The sequence below is a fragment of the Bolinopsis microptera genome, chromosome 7, assembly GCF_026151205.1.
Source record: "Bolinopsis microptera isolate Bmic1 chromosome 7, MBARI_Bmic_1.0, whole genome shotgun sequence".
Classification (NCBI taxonomy): domain Eukaryota; kingdom Metazoa; phylum Ctenophora; class Tentaculata; order Lobata; family Bolinopsidae; genus Bolinopsis; species Bolinopsis microptera.
Window position 1 is genome coordinate 1806184 of NC_087078.1, and position 17406 is coordinate 1823589.

Consider the following 17406-nt stretch of genomic DNA (forward strand, 5'->3'; position numbering starts at 1 on the left):
GCCGACATTCTTGTTATACAACAATAGATTTTATTTTTACTATTAGCACTATCAACTATTTTTCCGGAGAGTAATCTAAGTCAGTTAATTAAAATTACGCCATCTTTAATATCTAGGAATATTAACTTGTATAAAGACACATGACCCTACAGAATGGCAATGATTAGAGTAATATTGCTGATAGCACTGCTCTTAATAACAACTGTGTTCGGTGGTCCAGGTAAGAGCGTGATAAAACAGTATTTTCCTTACAATTTGGTTCAGGAAGGTGATAAGTGAAAGTACTTTAATTTGTATACGTGATTAAGAATTGCAATAACAATGTCTCAATGTTCCTCAATATAATCTCCAATAAATTCAGATTTCCTAGTTCTCCTGCTGTACTTAAACCAAAAAGGGTAACCTGCCATCCAAAAAGCCCACTCTTAAGTATCCCTAAATAGTATAAACAATCTCCCACTCTAGCATTCTCTATTCTCTAGCAATCTCTAAACAATTCCCAAACTATCCTCCTTGTAACTTTGTAACCAAAACAGAGGTGTTAAAATGAACCCTCTGATAATCAAAACAGAGATGTTAAAATTAACTCTCTGCTCCCCAAAACAGAGGTTTTAAGATGAACTCTCTGCTCCCCAAAACAGAGGTTTTAAAATGAACTCTCTGCTCCCCAAAACAGAGGTTTTAAAATGAACTCTCTGCTCTAAACAATTCCTAAACTATCCTCCTTGTAACCAAAACAGAGGTGTTAAACTGAACTCTCTGCACTACCCTGCTGTACTAAATGTCGTACACTAATGTCTAATATATGCCCTAAAATACTACGCTAAAATACTAGACAAATAAGACATGCCTACAAATGACTGTACAGTATACAACAAGCGGAACATTTTATATTACCATCATGATCACTGCTTTGTGAGACATAAAGCAGATTCTACGACTACTCATTTCAGGGGATTGCACCACGGTGAGAATTGGCTGCTTCAAGGACACCTGGAACAGAGCGATAGAAGGTGGAATCAGGTTTAGGTCAAACAACCCCATTGTTGACTGCGCAAACTATGCTGGAGCAAGAGGCTGGACCATATTTTCAGTCCAAGCCAACTTTGAGTGTTTCACCGCAGCCAATGCTGGTCAAACATACAACAGATACGGAGGGGCGAATAACTGTGCAAATGGTAGAGGAGGTGGCTGGGCACAGGATGTGTATCAGGTTTCATGTGAACGTGAGTTTATTTAAAACTTTAATTCATTCCATTTGAATGATTTTATTTTATAAATTCAAGTACATAACACTTTCGTCTTTTGTAATTAGTTGGTATTAGATATACAGTTAAATATACTGATTACTGATGTATTATCTTTACAGCGGAGTTCGAATGTACATCTGAGGAAACGGGACAAACACTGGGGGCAAGTATTTTCAACATTATCATTTGAATTTAGATATAATGATAGAATTATATTAGGTACAGTATGAAAAATCAAAACTAAGGGTTATTGAAAGGTTGTTTTAACTGTCTTGAAAAGTAAAAAGTAATTAATCAAAAATAATTTGTCAAATATAATCACGATCAGCCGAACGAATCGTACATCAACGACTCCGGAAAGAAGTGTGTATGTGGCTCAGAGGGATTTGTGTGTCTTTGTGATGACGCGTCCATGTCCTGCCCTGCTGGAAGTAGCAAATGGACTGATCAACTCACCTGCACAGCTAAATGCATCAAAGGTAAGGGATTCAGAATCAGAGACATTTTGAACGTATATTTCATGTTTCATATCCGAACGGACATCTTCAAAAGGATTACGACTAAAGTAGAATTAACTGAAGTCTCTGAAGTCTCAATGTTGTTTCAGATGCGGCACATTGTTCTAGTTCTGGTGATCCTCATTACCACTCGTTTGATGGCAAGTACTACGATTTCCATGGAACATGTACATACCAGGCAGCCAGTTGTGATGATTTCCAGGTATTCACAGTCCACTATTGGAAGTATTGGTACAATATGTTCTTCAAACACGTCACATTTATTTAGAACACCATATCGTTTTTATCGGTTTATTAACTCTTAGCCACATCACAATTCAAATTAAAGGCTACCAAGGCAACTACTCGTATAATTGAATGTACAACAATAGTTTAAATTTAAAACCTCTTTATTTCAGGTTAACTTCAAAAATGTAGATTTACTGGGACGAGCCCCGAGATTCACCAAACGAGCGGAACTGGAATACAAAGGGAAAGTGTTCGCTATTGAGAACGGATACGTAGCAACTGTTGACGGAGAAAGGGTAAGTTTCTTCAAGAACTTCAAATTTTGACAATATTTCAAATAGTGATTGATGAAAAATATAAACGGCGGAATATTTAAAAAATTCGGTGCTATTCGACTTGTTGAGCCTAATAAAGTGCCAACTGCCGAAGCATTATTCTTAAAACTATCTTCTGTCAGGTTCAAGTGCCCTATGTAAAGAAATACACTTCGGGAGATTCAGTTCAGATTCAAAACAAGTAAGGGGCTTAAAAAGTGAATAGTATTTCAAGATGGGAGTATGAGTTGGGAGTTCACATTATATCGCAACTTGACGTGCCATAACAATATTAATTAAACCTCTGTTAATTACATTTACTCATTTGGAACTAAAACTTGTTTCTTTTCAGCGGAGAGTTAGAGATCGTATTTTACCAAAACAGCAAGGGAAGGATTCCTGCTACCAGAATAAGAGCTAACAATGCTGGGCGGTAGGGAATTCTACAATTTGCATATTTCTTTACAGATATTTGGATTGAAAGAGACCATGGTGGATCTTTTTCTGGAATTTATCAAAAACACAGAAAAAGATGATTTTGAGGATAATTTTATAAGAGCGATCTTCAATTGATAATTGGACTATGTTTATCCCAAAATATTTTGGCAGTTTCCAAACATTATCAAGCAGTAAGATAAAATAAAATGATACAGGTACATCAACGCAGAGATTTCGTTACACGGTTCTTGCTCTGGCGAAACTGAGGGATTGTGTGGAAACTGGAACGGAAATGCTGCTGATGACCTGACCGGGGGCTCACCAAACTCTCTTGGAGTTATTCACCAGGTGAGCAGGCAACTAAATCAATAATATCTGGCACGGTAACTTTGGAAATGTTTCATTTGTTAAATTGGAAAGCAAACAAGCTGAATTAAATGGAAACATCAATAGAGCACTGGATCGATCTTACATGGATAACTTCAGTACAAATAACAGTTCAAATATTAATCACAGCAATACGATGAGAACTGTCCTGCCCCACCAGCCCCGTACCACCCATGTGACGACATTCCTCAAGGTCACGAATCTGCTGCACTCGTCTGTGATGCTCTAAAAGGTGATTTACACTCTCATTTTATGATTTGGGGGCATGATTATCTCATTATAGTTACTCGTAACGAAACATCAACTTTACTTTATTATAACACCATCATCGGCCAGTCTGATAAAGTGATAAGAAACGATCAGAAATTGTATTGAAAGACCTAAGGCCAGAGACATCAATTACTACTAATATTTTATCATGTCTAAGTGTTAGGAATAATTCATAAATTGCAAAGTTGTTGTAGATTGAAAATTTATATACCTTACTCGGGATTATTATGACCGGGATAAAGTGGCGGGTTTAGGGTAATTTCGCCATATTTTTCCCGAACCACATTTTCACCGGTCGTTAATAAACCCGCCGTCTCAGCTTTTAGGGTTCCCAAGGGGTATGGGTGCTCATATTTTAATCGTTGTCTTATATTCACTGCCTACCTGTCTGCCTAGGTCGGTCCAGATGAAATCTGGAACGAGTTTAAAATTTGTATATTCACTAAAGAAGACTATTGGGACACTTGTTGTAGGTTTTTCGACTTCATTTGGCTAAAATTGCAAAAATTCACCTTTTTGCCCAATTCTTGTCATATATCCTTATGGTCAAAGTTGATTTAAATAGGCCAATTTTTAATTTCTTAGGTATTGACTATCTCTACATAATGAAATAGGACTCAAAGTAAAAGTAACAGTTAAATTAAAACTTGAATTAATTAAAACTGTCATTAACATGAATCAGTTTCATCAGTCATTTATTCATAATTCTAAACAATGTGAACGATGCATTCTTTCGAAGAAAATTATTTTCCATCTAGTTTGATTAACCGCGAGTCATTATTTCTGTCTACTTTCAACAATTATTGATAATTCGACTTGTTTCACAAGTTTTAGCAATGCGAAAATTTCTAAACTGGCTTATCTCTAATAAGGAAATTTACATCTGTGACAAAATTTTTGAATCTAAAATTGAAAGGTTGGACACCGGTAAAATGGCGACCGGGAAAATGTGGTGGGTTTTGAGCAATTTCGCCATATTTTTCCCGAACCATATTTTAACCGGTCGTTAATAAACCCGTCGTAATAATCCCGAGTAAAGTATTAGATGAGAATTTGAGTTTCAAATTTGATTGATCACACGTGTTGTTTTTAGGGGCACCGTTCAGCAGTTGCCATTCAACTGTTAGCTATGGAGATTTAGACGGCGGTGTGTACATGAACTGTTTGACAGATGTCTGTAATTGTTACATGGATCAGGTCAGTCAGATTACCAAGTTCGCGATAACTTGGATAGAGTGAAATGTTATCATAAAACATGGTATCATTTTTAAGTTTTAACTTATTACAACACTACTAATCTATTGCATTTATTGAGTATTATGTAATGGGATGGAAACATTTTAACCAGCTAGTCCACACCCTAGCTCAATAAAATAAATAATTTGTTTTACTTCTAGATGAAAATCTCTAATAGTGCTTTACAAGGTTGTTAAATACGTATTAGGAGGGAATACGTATTGGAATACGAATACGTATTAATCCTCGAAAATTGACGTATTACGAAAATTTCGATAAGCTAACATTAATTTCGCAAAAAATGTTAGCTTATCGGATTATCCATGAAATTTGATTACAAATTTAAGTTATCATGTATAACTGCACTCCTTTAATGCATGATCGGTGATGAGGGTGGCGCGCAGCTGTAATGTTTAATTTTGACAAATCAGCGTATTACGGCGTATTATGGCGTATTCGTGGACGTATTTAACAATCCATAGAAATTAACGTATTACGGCGTATTACGACGTATTCTTTATTAGAACCGAATACGTCGTATTCTTTCACGAAAATTTGACGTATTTAACAACCTTGGTGCTTTAATACTACATATATTAATATTTTATATTAGATATTAATATTTTATATTATAAAGTAATGACTCTAAATTTATATATTATTTCAGGCCTGTGCGTGTTCCCAATTTGATATATATGCCGTACAATGCAACCAAAATGGAGTAGATCTCTCTGACTGGAGAGAAAGTGTGGATTATTGTCGTAAGTTTGCTAAAATGGACAGTTTAAAAAAGATTCTGCCAGATTAAACAACTCTTTAACAATTAGTTAAACTCAAGTCTCAAGCATGACATATTTACCTATCATGCCGAAAATGTTAATCTATATAATAAATCATTTCTTTCAGCTTACGTATGTCCGGAGGGACTAACATATCATGCTTCTGCCTCAATTCCATCACCATCCTGTCTGGACAGAAACCCTGAAGAGGAGTCAACAGCTCGAGGATGTTTCTGTCCTTCTGGAAAGTTCCTCCAAGATGGTATTTGTGTTGAAGCGAGCCAGTGCAAATGTATCTATGAGGGAAAATTCTACAATGTTAGTACAGGACACAGACCATTTCTAAGTTTCGTGTAAATTAGATTTTCTTTTTGCCATAAACTTAATCAACATGACTACTCAATAAAATTTCCCGTGTGATTCATTTCAAAAATTTGCGACAGATATACAATCTCGGCAATTAATCAATTAAATTTGAATAATTTTCAAGGTTGGAGACGTCATTGAGAAACTTGCAGAATGCCAATCTTGCACGTGTGCAGGTGAAGGTGCAATGAACTGTGTAGATCTAGCGTGTCCCGCTCTGAGTTGTGCTGCTAACGAGGTACAGGCTCAGAAGGATGATTCTTGCTGTGGTTACTGTGCAGCTGATTGGGTCAAGGTAGGTTTTGAATCAGACCGAAAAAAGGTTGCAAAACTTTACTTTCTATAAAGTGTTCCCATCATTCACAGCCAGCCGCGCTGGGCCGCTCTGACATGGTTAGCTACCTAACTTGTGTTGGTCTGTTAATCTTATGAAAACATATGTATGAAAGTCAAACACAACAGTTCATTAAATCGTTCCAAACAACAGGCAATAAACCCCGAAGTGAAAGTGAACAAGGGACAGACAATAGCTCTTACATGTCAAATTTATGTGAACGGAGTGTTGAAAAGAGACATCACATGGTCAAAAGATGGGGCTCCAATAACGGCAGGAATTTCAGAAGACAAGTTTGTACATTCATAACGATTATCTGAATTACTTTGTGGCCGAGTAGCACGTTCATATTAGTAATTCCATATATCTTATATCCGTTTCCTTTTAAAAATAGATGAAGTAAGCCCAAACTCTATTCAGGTTGGTACTGAAGGTACGCAACGCAGATGCTCCAGATAGTGCAGCATATTCCTGCCAAGCTGTAAAGAACGGAAAATCAGATACTGCTGACTTTAACGTTGCTGTTGAGATACCTGTAGTTCCCAGGGTGACAGTCAGTCCTGCTAAGTCGATCTTGAATTGCAAGAAAGGCAAAAAAGGATGTAAAGTTCAGTTCAAAGTCAAAACTACAGATGGCTCGGTAAGATATCTTGACTATTATAAAGAAGTCCCTTCAATAATTTATCTTAAAGTAGGTCCCAGTTATAATTACTCGGGGTTCCCGGTTCTACTAAATACTAATTTCAAGTTCAATAAAAGTAGATATAATTTTAAATCTTTCAGAAAGTTAACAAAAAGATGGTTAAGATATGTAAGTTAGAGAATGGTGTCAGAAGCCAGTGCAAGAAAGGAAAAGGCAAAAAAGGCTCATTCAAGCTTAAACTTAGCAAGAATGTGGAGGATAGCAGTTACATGTAAGTTAATTTGTCTTTTAAATTAAGAAATTTTGTCTTATTACTTTTGAAAAGTCCAATGTAAGATACAAAAGAATTGGCGGAAGCATGAATTCGAACCCTCCGAGACTATCAGTAACACATCTCAATAGTAAGTATCAAGGCCCTTGCTTTTCAGATTCATATTTCATTTTGCCTTATATACGTCAAGATGAATAAAAATTGTGTGGATCTTTTATATTTATTACTTCAGTTGTGTGGTTACACTTGATGGTAAAGAATATGTCTCTGACGCAGCATCAGTAAAAGTCCAATAGTGGGGTTGTAAAAACAAGAAAACTGGAAAAGCTGACAGACTTTGCAGAGATGAAGAAATCTGTTTACGTCTAGATCAGAACAATGCATTGAAAATACAAAAAAAATAGCTAATGCAAAAAAAGAACTTATGAAAATTCTATTTTTCTAAAATTCAGCTTTTATTGTTTAACATAACAAGGGTTTGTTTGGAATTATTGTCACAATTGTATTTATAATTATAATCGTATTTTATTTAATCAGATGTTTTCCTTGTGTACTACTAATTTAATGAAAATAAACATCACGCAATCATCTTTATAGTTTATTTCATTTCAACAATTTCACACATAATTGATGCATTAAAGTTTAGTTCAAACATCAACCCTTGAACAAGATGGTACGCTACACTCTTTCGGGGAAAAAATGTTCAGTTTGTAATTGCTCAGATAGATATAGCACGTTTTTAAAAGATTGTGAACCCCAAATATAACGAGCAACATTTCTCCTCAACCTTGAGAATAAACACGACATATACCTGAATGGTCAAATTATCAGATTCAAAAATTCTCAAAAATACTCATGATCCCCCCCTCCCCCCCCCCCCCCCCCTAGTGAAACCCGTGCCTTCGGCCGGGACTTAACTATCGCAGTTGAAATGCAAAAGTATAAACCCGCCTATTATATTCGAAAACACACATTACATTTTAGTAGTTAAAACTGTGCGAAAGTGTCAACTCGCTCTGTCTTAACACACCGCAATTTTAATTCTGAGTGCCCCTAATATATATATCTTACAGTAATATTTGATAGCTAATCTTGAGGTCTACTGCCAAATTACAATATATATCGCAAATCTGTTATGGGGGAGAGAGAGATAGGGTGAGAGAGTACGTGAGATTGAAGAAATGACTCTACGGACTGCTTTATGATGGGTACACTAAATTGTGTACAGTAAAGTTGGAATGTTTCTTCTTAATGTAAGAGAAAAGTAAACTTTTATAAAACATCAAGTGAGAGTTTAACAACAAGATAAAAAATTAGCTTACTGATAGATAGATTCCTTATCTCTTGTAGTTCCAATGCTGACATCTCTGTCAGAGTTGATATCAACAAACGCTCTGTAATAGGTAGGTGAATAGGAGAAATAAACAAGATTATACACATGTTATGCAGGATATAATAATCGATATTGCGCAACAAAATATACATATTTATACAATTATACAATATACATAAATTTCATAGTGGCACGAAATGTCATAAAATGGCATAAATGTATGTAGACAAAATAAAAAACCTTTCAGTAAATTGACATATATGCCATTTTAGGTCATTGCCCCCCCCCCCCCCAGTGATCCTAGGTTTTTCGAATGGTATTTCAAACAGGAAATGACAATAAGTTAATTATAAAATCACATATTCATGCAGAAGAAAAGAAAAACACTTACGTAGCGGTACTTCTGACTATTTTATCCAATTTGCTTTGTTCTGAATCATCGCGGGGGTAATTCAAATCAACATCTACTGGCAATATTCTGAAATTGGAACATCATTAGCAGTAATATCAGTTTGAGTGAATGATACCATTTAACCTTTAGCAACCAGAAATTTAAATAACTTTACAAATCAAAATATTTACTCATATCAAACATCGTTGAAAATTAATTGTCCTAAACACGGAAGTGACAATTTACAATTTGCGCGCGGGTAAACGCGCGTAATTTAGTGCTAATTAACACACGATTGTCTACCGCGCCTTCCAAAAAAGAAAGATTATGTGAGACAAAATTTGTCACACACGCTGAATCATCTGTCACATGACACGGATTCATCACAGTGGTATCATATCTCAGTCTTTATTGAGTCAAGCTATGATTCATCTTTGAAGTTTGAGAGCAGGTCGGCAGAATGAGAAATTATTCAATTTCAAAATGGATAGTGGTCGTGGTGACACAATAGCTATGTGGAAAACTGATTACGGAGGGGGAGGGAGCTTAAAAATTGTCCAAAAAGTGATTACGTAATATGACCCCCTAGCATCATAATATTCAGTAAATGTTCACAGACGTTAAAAAGGAAAGGAAAAGAAAAACGAAATAACTTTTATTTTAAAAAGAATAAGAATATATGTATTATGACTCTTACCTAGAGCGATCATCAGCTCTTCCCAGTAAAGGAGACGATTCTGATGCAATTCCAGAGTCCTGAAACTTTTCATTTAATTTCACGTGTTTTTTGAGCAAAACGAGAAATTGATCAGAAAATGAGCTTAAATTGATCAGAAAATGAATTGATCAGAAAATGAGCTTAAATTGATCAGATAATGTAAATTGATCAGAAAATGGGCTACTTGAATTTGTATGAATAATACGGACTATTGAATCAACTTATTAACTAAATTAGCAATAAACAAATAAATTAGCTAACGTCATCTGGAGGCGGGCAGCACATTCCTATACATTGCCCCATCCTATAAAATATGTTAGTTTACAATCTAAATCAACCGAAACATTCAAATGCTATTATTCGAATTCAGCACTACCAATGTAAATTATAACAGCATTCCCGATCACAATATATAAAAAATATTCATTCAACTATATAATATATACTCGAATAAAGGAATAACACTATTATGCTGCATAATATGTAAAATGTATGACAATGAAATGTACTACAGCTCAAGCTCTGTAATAAATAGAATTGCAACAAACAATTCTAATTATATGAACTAAACGTACATAATGCTGTAGTCCATTAATTCGAGTCATTACAATTTACAGGTTAAATTACCTCCAGTAGTAGGATAAAGAGCATCCAATCTAAAAGGGTTCAAATTTTGAGATATTATTATATGAGGAAGGTAATTCGATATAAATAGATGCTCATTTAAAATTTTGAACCAAAATAATAAATATAAATAATAAATGTTAAAAAGTACAGTTAAAAAGCACTGACAGGCATTGTAAAACAACTCATCACGTGACAATCAATTAATCTATTTCACTGTAATACTCATAATCTTCATAGGATCATAGGGCATATCAGTTTTAGGGTGCGTTTTAGCGGCTCCCATTTTATCGATCACGTCCATACCCTTAACAACTCTTCCAAACACAGTGTGTTTATTGTCTAACCAAGGGGTAGGTATCAGGGTTATAAAGAACTGACTACCGTTTGTGTTGGGGCCCCGGTTGGCCATGGACACCGTGTAGGGTCTATCGTGTTTGAGGTTCCGGTGAAATTCGTCCTCAAAGTCTGAACCCCAAATTGACTCCCCACCCGTACCATCACCTAGTGGATCACCGGATTGTACCATGAACTGTTTGATGACCCTGTGGAATATAATACCATTGTAGTAATTGTTTTTAGCGTGCGTCGTAAAGTTCTCAACAGTTCGTGGGCACTCCGCTGAGAATAATCTGAGGTGAATATCGCCCAGGTTTGTGTGGAGGATTGTGGAGGACGCCAGTTTGGCTTTCTCGTCAGTTTGAGCAGCGATGATGTCCTCACGTGTCGGTCGCTCATTCAGGATATCTCTATCACTGTCCAGGTTGGTCTGGTCAGGTTCACGGAGAGTAAACAAGTAAAATCTGCTCTTCTTGTGCCCGGTACAGAAGATGGTAGGATCCTGCTGGAGCACCTTCATGTTGGGGTTCACCACAGAAAGTTCTAGGCCCTGCTTCTTCGTGACGGGATGTGAGAGAGTCAGGGACAGAAACCTGAGAAGAGGGAAATTGTGAGAACGGAGGATAATAACTGTTGTTATCAAGAAAACAGAGTGGTATCAGTATATCCGTGATGGAAATAGAATGTAAAGTGTTGTGGTATTGAATTACGTGTGTTAGAAGTTGGAGCACAAAACATGAATCAGGCAGATAAGGCGACAACAACAATTGTAATCGTGATTTATAAAGTCATATTGGGCGTTAAAACAGCGGCCAATTGGTTTGCTTAAAAGAGTAATATACCCAGTAAATACCATAATTCGCATGGTATTTCCAAGATTAGCAAATTAGATTATAAAAAAATAAAAGAGGCTTCAAAGCTTCAAAGAATTACTAAAATTCTATGAACACAATATCCGGATGTATATTTAAAGTGGGATAAATGCGGACCCTGAAATTAAATTGAACTAACATTTAAAAAGTATTTGTTGTTCAAGGGAAAAGTATATTTTAACTAAGAAATTAGGACAAAAGCGCCCTAAACTACTAGAATAGAACTAACCAATCATCCTGTTTTGACCGTGACCCAAACCAGAAATACGCTAATGTACAAATTAGAGCTTACCTGACATTTTCCATAACACCGAGCATCCTAACACACTTGTTCATCTGTAGATGTGTTATCTTGATCCCCAGTAATGTAGGATATATTATCATGGACGAGGAATCATCAAATATCACACCAGAAAACCGGAACTGGCCAACTTTCTCCAAATCCCGCTCCTGAGCCAGCCTCCGACCAAAATCTATGGAGGGGATGAGATGTTGCTCCTGCTGAACTTGGGTAGCCACTGACAAGGATTCGTCATAAACCCTGAATAACTTTGCAGTCGTCAGATTGAAAACCCTGATTTTCCGGTCGGTTGAAAACGTGGCAAAGTACTTGCCGTCCATGGAAATGGTAATGTTCAGCACAGTACACTTGTGCTGCAGGAATGTAAAAAGATCTGTGTCAGTTTTATACTGGAACAGAGCCTGTCCAGTGGCAGATTTTGGCTCAAACTTGAAAGTGTCCGAGGACCAATATTCTATAATCCCTTTATCATCCACACTTAATACCAGTCTGTGTATATTGGAATACACAATACACTTCACTGTGGACATGTGTATAGTTACAGTCGAAATAACCTCTGTAGTAAGGTAATCATACACGATAATCTCGCTCTCTTTAGCACAAGCTATGAGATGTTGCTTCCTGTCGTAGCAGTAGATAAAGCTTATAACTCCAGGGACATAACCTAGAGTCATCATGGTCAGCATATCAAAATTCTTAACATCAAATATTTTCAGGGCTTTGTCAGTGGAAGTGGTGGCAGCGTAGAGGCCATCATACGAGCCGCATAACCCTACGACTGCAGAGAGATGGGCGCGGAAATGTTTTACAAACTCTATACCCTCATCTTCCTTCTTCCAGAACTTTACATGACCGTCTACTGAGGCGGTGATTAGGAAGTTGGTGGGCGTTGCTATGACAAAGTCTATAACGTCCCTGTGCATGTAGGAGATTTCGTAGCTTTTAGCTGATGGTAGGTTGTTGATCAGACCTTTGTCTACGATGTTTAGTTTCGCTCGTTTTGGTACATTTGCTTCCTCTTCCTCCTCCATCTTCTCTTCCTTCTCTTCCTTCTCCTCCCTTACCTCTTCTTCCTCAGCTTTGGTAGCGTTCTCGTCTTTCATAACCTACTGATGTGAGGTACAAATTTTAAAAGCGGATTATATAAATAATTTTCAATTATGAACATTATCCTCTAATTGAAATTAATTGCAATATCTTTATTTTTCAATTATTGTCATATGAAATAGATGAGGAGTCGATCATCCTTTAAGCCAAAAAATATTCTTGGATAACACTAGTACTATATAGTACAAGTAATGATATATTCAGTATTTTCAATTACGGAAAATATTCTAACCACATTGCTGTACTATGTACGATGTACTTGTTAGGTTGAACTAAGTGATAATAGGTATTCAAACCTACATTTTTTGAAGTAAGACGTAAATTTTAAAGCAAGCTTTTGATGTAAGCTTTTTCCAACACTAAGAATTTACTGAATCTGTTTAGGGTTTATCAGCATAATATTAATTGATAATGGCAAAGCAATCTACTTTTTAAGAACATTCATTTTCCCTGTACATAACATTATCTGTTACATAACACTATCTTATATACTCTCACTACAAATAATAGCTTGTTAACTTGAACACAATGTTGTGACGTCATGCAGCCTGAGAATATGTACGTCACAAAGTGGGGACCTTCCAATTTAGACGCTCTGGGATACAGTGAGACATAGAAAAATGAAACTCATCCCATCCTGGCCAGCCTGGTTAACCGTGTGTGTGGTGGTGTAACTACAGTGATGAGTGATGGCAAGTAACCAGACGAGATTAAATCATCTTAGCGACTGATAAGTACCACGTCCTAGCATGGTAACACGGAATATGGACTGCAGATAAGAATACTGTTTAGATTAGGTTTACACCAAGTGTGATTGATAAGGCTGCTAATGATATTATACCACAGGAAATTGGGAAAATTATCGTCAGGTCCTGTGATTAGATACCCGATTTTATCTGTTCTCTCATGAGTTTTAATAAAATCATTTCAGCCACCCTTTTTTGGTTTTGCCATGTTTCGTTCACTAGCCATCGTTCTAGCACTCAGCACTATTGTAACTGCTAAAGATGTTACCCTTCTGGTAATTGAAAAGCTTAATGCAGGCCGGAAAGGTCCACCTTACGACAACACTGTGATTGTGATGAACTTAGCGGAGGATGCAAAGTTGATTGATGTAATGAACAAAGCCCAGAGCGAAGGAACATTCTCGTTAGTAATTCTTTAAATAAAATTGCAGCATATCAAACTAATATTTGAAGTTCATGGTATCTATTGAGGTGCTGTGGATAATTTATTGCTATAAAATCGTTCTTATATTATATTTTAAACGTTACAGTATTATATAAAAACTATGCCAAAACTTATTTTCTCCAAGTATACTCTCAACTTTGCAGTTTTGACTACACGATGCACATTCAGTGGGGAGCTTACATAACGACTGTAAATGGATTGTATGCAGATACGACGGCTAAACAATACTGGCAGATTATGGGTAAGCTGTTATACCACTTCAAAATACTGCTAATTAGTTAAATGATTCTTAATTACTATTATTAGGGACAGTGAAACACATATAATTTACAGGTGGTCCCCGCATGAAACCGACCCAGTTTGGAGCCAGTAGTTACGTTCCTGCTGATCACGAGAAAGTTCTTTTTAGACTTGTCACCTGGGACCGTGAACCTTGCCCTGACCCAACAGATGACTTTGACAATCTACAGTAAAATGGTGGACTGAGGATCAAGTTTTCACGAATACTTTTATTTTGAAAAAATGTTGAAATGTGATAATGATGGTTTATACATTTTAAATCAATTATTCGATCGAATTTGCATCGTGTCATTAATTTCAAATTTGCTAATATTAGCTTCGACAACAAAGAAGTGATATACAGTATATAACGGTTATTTCATAAAAACATAATTTTTTCCACAAAAAATCACATTAACAAAAATCACTTAAAACATTAAAAACCATTTACATCATAATACCATAATAAAAACACTAAAAATGTGAACTAAAGACCTTTAAGAATTCCTAAACAAAACGACCATTAAAATGCGATATACCTATTTATAAAATAAATATTAGTTTGATGTGACGAATAAGATTAAAATTAGTTACTTAGTAAGATCAAAGTCCAAAGCAAATAAGCTTATCCTCAGTAAATTCATCTATACCCAAATGTCCAGCTTCTCTACCAATTCCACTCTCCTTCCAGCCTCCAAATGGATTGTTAGCGCTACTAATAGCACCCTCGTTAACAGCAACCATTCCACACTCCAAATTCTCAGAAACCCTCCATGCTTGAGACAATTCCTGGGTGAAAATGTATGCTTGTAAACCATATCGTGTGTTGTTAGCCATCTCAACCGCTTCGGTTTCTGTATCAAAACTAAACAATGAAGCCACCGGTCCAAATATCTCCTCGTGAAAGATCGGTAACTCATTATTTTCTCTGCACGATAAAATTGCAGGTGAGTAAAACGGGTGTTCACCGTCGTTGACATCCTGATTTTCAGTTATCAGCTCCACATTTGTTGTATTCAAGGCCAGGGTACTTTCAACCAATGATGTTACTTTTGTGTGAGCTTTGCTGTTAACAAGTGGCCCTACACTAATACCTTTATCAAGCCCATTTCCCATCTTCAGTTTTGCAACTTTTTTTGCAAGTTTCTCAACAAATTCTGCATAAACACTTTTGTGAACGAGAATCCTGTTAGCAGCATTACAAGCTTGCCCAGCATTTCTGAACTTTGCCAACATGGTACCATCTACAGCTCTATTTATATCAGCTGATTCAAACACTATCAATGGTGCATTTCCTCCCAGTTCCAAGTGAACCCTCTTCACAGTATCAGAGCACTGCTTTGACAAGAGTTTGCCAACAGGTGTTGAACCAGTGAACGAAAGGGCAGCTACATCTATATGTTCACAAAGCACTTTGCCAATGATACGTTTGTTTTCAATTGTACTGGGAATAACATTAAAGAGACCTGGTGGAAATCCTGCTTCAACAGCCAACTTTGCCATGTATAAAGACACTAGGGGAGTATCCTCAGAAGGAGCATTGATTACAGAGCAGCCAGCTGCTATTGCTGCTCCGGCTTTTCTTGTAACCATGGCAACAGGGAAGTTCCAAGGAGTGATTGTGACAACTGGGCCAACAGGTTGCTTAATGTTGACAGGCCTCCAATGTGCCATACCAGGAGTCAGAACTTCTCCAGTCAGTCCACTTCTTATCTGAGCTGCAAAATGATATAAGAAACTGGTGGCATAATTCACTTCACCAAGGCTTTCAGCGAGGGGCTTTCCCATCTCCATTGTAACAATTTTGGCCAATTCTTTGTTGTTCTTCATGATGAGATCAGCCCAGTCTATGAGCAACTTTGCCCTTGATGAATGGAGAGAACTTTTATAAACTTTAAAACAATCTTTAGCAGATTGAATAGCAGACAAAGTTTCATCTTTCGAGCAATTACTTACATTTCCAACAGATTGTCCAGTGGCAGGATTTATTGAATGAAAGCTGCTTTCAGTTTCAACATTCAAGTTGTGTATTATCGCTGAATGATGTAACCTATGACATATCAGCACAGATGTCTGAGACCGCCGACATAGAGTATGTAACATAATCACCTGGAAATTCAGATTTTAAGAAATATATTTAAAGCTATTTACCAAACGTTACTCCTGCTACCTCCTTACTTGAGAAAATTACCCAATATTTATATAATCATACTACACAGCTGAGTCGTAAAAAAGCATTATTACATGGCCAATGAATGTACGCTCTTATTTTCTTTGCTGTCAATTGTCATTATTATATCTTTCATGGCTAAAACATTTTGCCTAAATTCTACCATATATTATATATATATAATAGTCAGTGTAGCTTACGTTGCAATTATTGAGCTCTCTTTTCTTTTTGTTACTAGCAATAAGAAGTGCTAGCCTATGTCTTTGTGTAGTCGCTGTACACCCACAGAAATGTACAAACCTGTGTATAACAAACATATAAAGGGTTTGCATGAGGTCAACGATCAGATCTTTCATAAGTTGTATTTTGACCAAGTCACAAAAGCCAGGGACAGTGTTTTAGACGAGATTTGCAGTGAAATCAACAAGACAATATACAAGGAAATTCAATCTTGCAATTTGATGAACAAGAGATCAGTAACGAAAGAGAAACTATGCGAATGGTTGGAAACTGTCTGTTGTATATTGGACCAGTTCAGTATCCCCTGGCTAAGGAAGGCGGTACCTCTTGCAGAAGAAGTTGACAAGCTGAAAAGTGAGAAGATTTCAGATCAGAGTACTATCATCGATCTTCAGAATAAGGTCATAGAAAAAAGCGACAAACAGCTAAAATCAGTGCAAAATACCATGCAAACAGAGATGAAAAGCTAATCTTCAGTTGTTAGCAAAAGTATCAATGCTGGTTGCGCCACAAAGAAGACCCACACTACAGTTAAAAAAGTAGAAAATCAGATTGAGAGAAGCAAGAACATAATCATTAATATGGTCTATAAGGATCAGAGAACGAGCAACGTTGAGCTGTTGAGGAGGTTCTGAATGAAATCGGCGAGAAGCCCTTAGTCAGGGACTGCTGTCATATTGGAGCTCCGAAAGAAAATGTATCCAGACCAGTCAAGTTCACCTTGAGCAGCTCTGACCGTGCAACCCAAGTGATCAGAAACGCCAGTAAACTATGCACAAAGGAGGGGTATAGATCAGTTTACATCTG

At 36.5% G+C, this 17406-nt stretch overlaps 5 protein-coding genes across 6 annotated transcripts in view; 2 read left to right on the plus strand and 3 right to left on the minus strand.

Annotated features, from left to right (window-relative positions):
• The window catches only part of LOC134818603 (uncharacterized), an 84621-nt gene that overhangs the window by 36494 nt on the left and 30721 nt on the right, over positions 1–17406 (minus strand). The window contains exons 2-5 of one of the 2 annotated variants that reach the window (XM_063828246.1): positions 9738–9780; positions 9456–9514; positions 8759–8845; positions 8357–8428 (exon numbers count right to left, since the gene is read on the minus strand). In XM_063828246.1, the coding sequence (XP_063684316.1) occupies positions 8357–8428; positions 8759–8845; positions 9456–9514; positions 9738–9779 (260 nt within the window). In that variant the 5' untranslated portion in view covers position 9780. Of the gene's footprint in view, positions 1–8356; positions 8429–8758; positions 8846–9455; positions 9521–9737; positions 9781–17406 lie in introns of both variants that reach the window. The other variant, XM_063828245.1, reaches the window with a different exon arrangement.
• On the plus strand, positions 139–7567 carry LOC134818597 (SCO-spondin-like). Its single transcript, XM_063828238.1, has 18 exons — positions 139–220; positions 954–1226; positions 1370–1413; positions 1579–1729; positions 1858–1970; positions 2167–2292; positions 2454–2512; positions 2663–2743; positions 2964–3096; positions 3265–3367; positions 4499–4602; positions 5309–5402; positions 5548–5738; positions 5911–6081; positions 6274–6413; positions 6541–6760; positions 6904–7034; positions 7267–7567. The coding sequence occupies exons 1-18, from the start codon at positions 154–156 to the stop codon at positions 7328–7330; spliced, it is 2265 nt and encodes a 754-aa protein (XP_063684308.1). The 5' UTR covers positions 139–153; the 3' UTR covers positions 7331–7567.
• LOC134818598 (peptidylprolyl isomerase domain and WD repeat-containing protein 1-like) lies at positions 10183–12717 on the minus strand. Its single transcript, XM_063828239.1, has 2 exons — positions 11604–12717; positions 10183–11032 (listed from the first exon to the last, which is right to left on the minus strand). The coding sequence occupies exons 1-2, from the start codon at positions 12713–12715 to the stop codon at positions 10309–10311; spliced, it is 1836 nt and encodes a 611-aa protein (XP_063684309.1). The 5' UTR covers positions 12716–12717; the 3' UTR covers positions 10183–10308.
• On the plus strand, positions 13578–14474 carry LOC134817836 (transcobalamin-1-like). The gene is made up of 3 exons (XM_063827175.1): positions 13578–13868; positions 14054–14151; positions 14244–14474. The coding sequence occupies exons 1-3, from the start codon at positions 13672–13674 to the stop codon at positions 14381–14383; spliced, it is 435 nt and encodes a 144-aa protein (XP_063683245.1). The 5' UTR covers positions 13578–13671; the 3' UTR covers positions 14384–14474.
• LOC134817835 (succinate semialdehyde dehydrogenase-like) lies at positions 14462–16294 on the minus strand. Its single transcript, XM_063827174.1, has one exon. The coding sequence runs from the start codon at positions 16290–16292 to the stop codon at positions 14793–14795; it is 1500 nt and encodes a 499-aa protein (XP_063683244.1). The 5' UTR covers positions 16293–16294; the 3' UTR covers positions 14462–14792.

What these genes read in the sequence shown, in the direction of transcription:
- LOC134817836 (XM_063827175.1), top strand. Translation starts at nt 13,672, where the DNA reads ATGTTTCGTTCACTAGCCATCGTTCTAGCACTCAGCACTATTGTAACT. An exon ending in CAGAGCGAAGGAACATTCTC is followed by an intron (nt 13,869 to 14,053) that starts GTTAGTAATTCT and finishes TCAACTTTGCAG; the next exon opens with TTTTGACTACACGATGCACA. An exon ending in ACAATACTGGCAGATTATGG is followed by an intron (nt 14,152 to 14,243) that starts GTAAGCTGTTAT and finishes TATAATTTACAG; the next exon opens with GTGGTCCCCGCATGAAACCG.
- LOC134817835 (XM_063827174.1), bottom strand. Translation starts at nt 16,292, where the DNA reads ATGTTACATACTCTATGTCGGCGGTCTCAGACATCTGTGCTGATATGT.
- LOC134818597 (XM_063828238.1), top strand. Translation starts at nt 154, where the DNA reads ATGGCAATGATTAGAGTAATATTGCTGATAGCACTGCTCTTAATAACA. An exon ending in GTAATTGTTACATGGATCAG is followed by an intron (nt 4,603 to 5,308) that starts GTCAGTCAGATT and finishes ATATTATTTCAG; the next exon opens with GCCTGTGCGTGTTCCCAATT. An exon ending in ATGAGGGAAAATTCTACAAT is followed by an intron (nt 5,739 to 5,910) that starts GTTAGTACAGGA and finishes ATAATTTTCAAG; the next exon opens with GTTGGAGACGTCATTGAGAA.
- LOC134818598 (XM_063828239.1), bottom strand. Translation starts at nt 12,715, where the DNA reads ATGAAAGACGAGAACGCTACCAAAGCTGAGGAAGAAGAGGTAAGGGAG. An exon ending in GGTGTTATGGAAAATGTCAG is followed by an intron (nt 11,033 to 11,603) that starts GTAAGCTCTAAT and finishes CCCTCTTCTCAG; the next exon opens with GTTTCTGTCCCTGACTCTCT.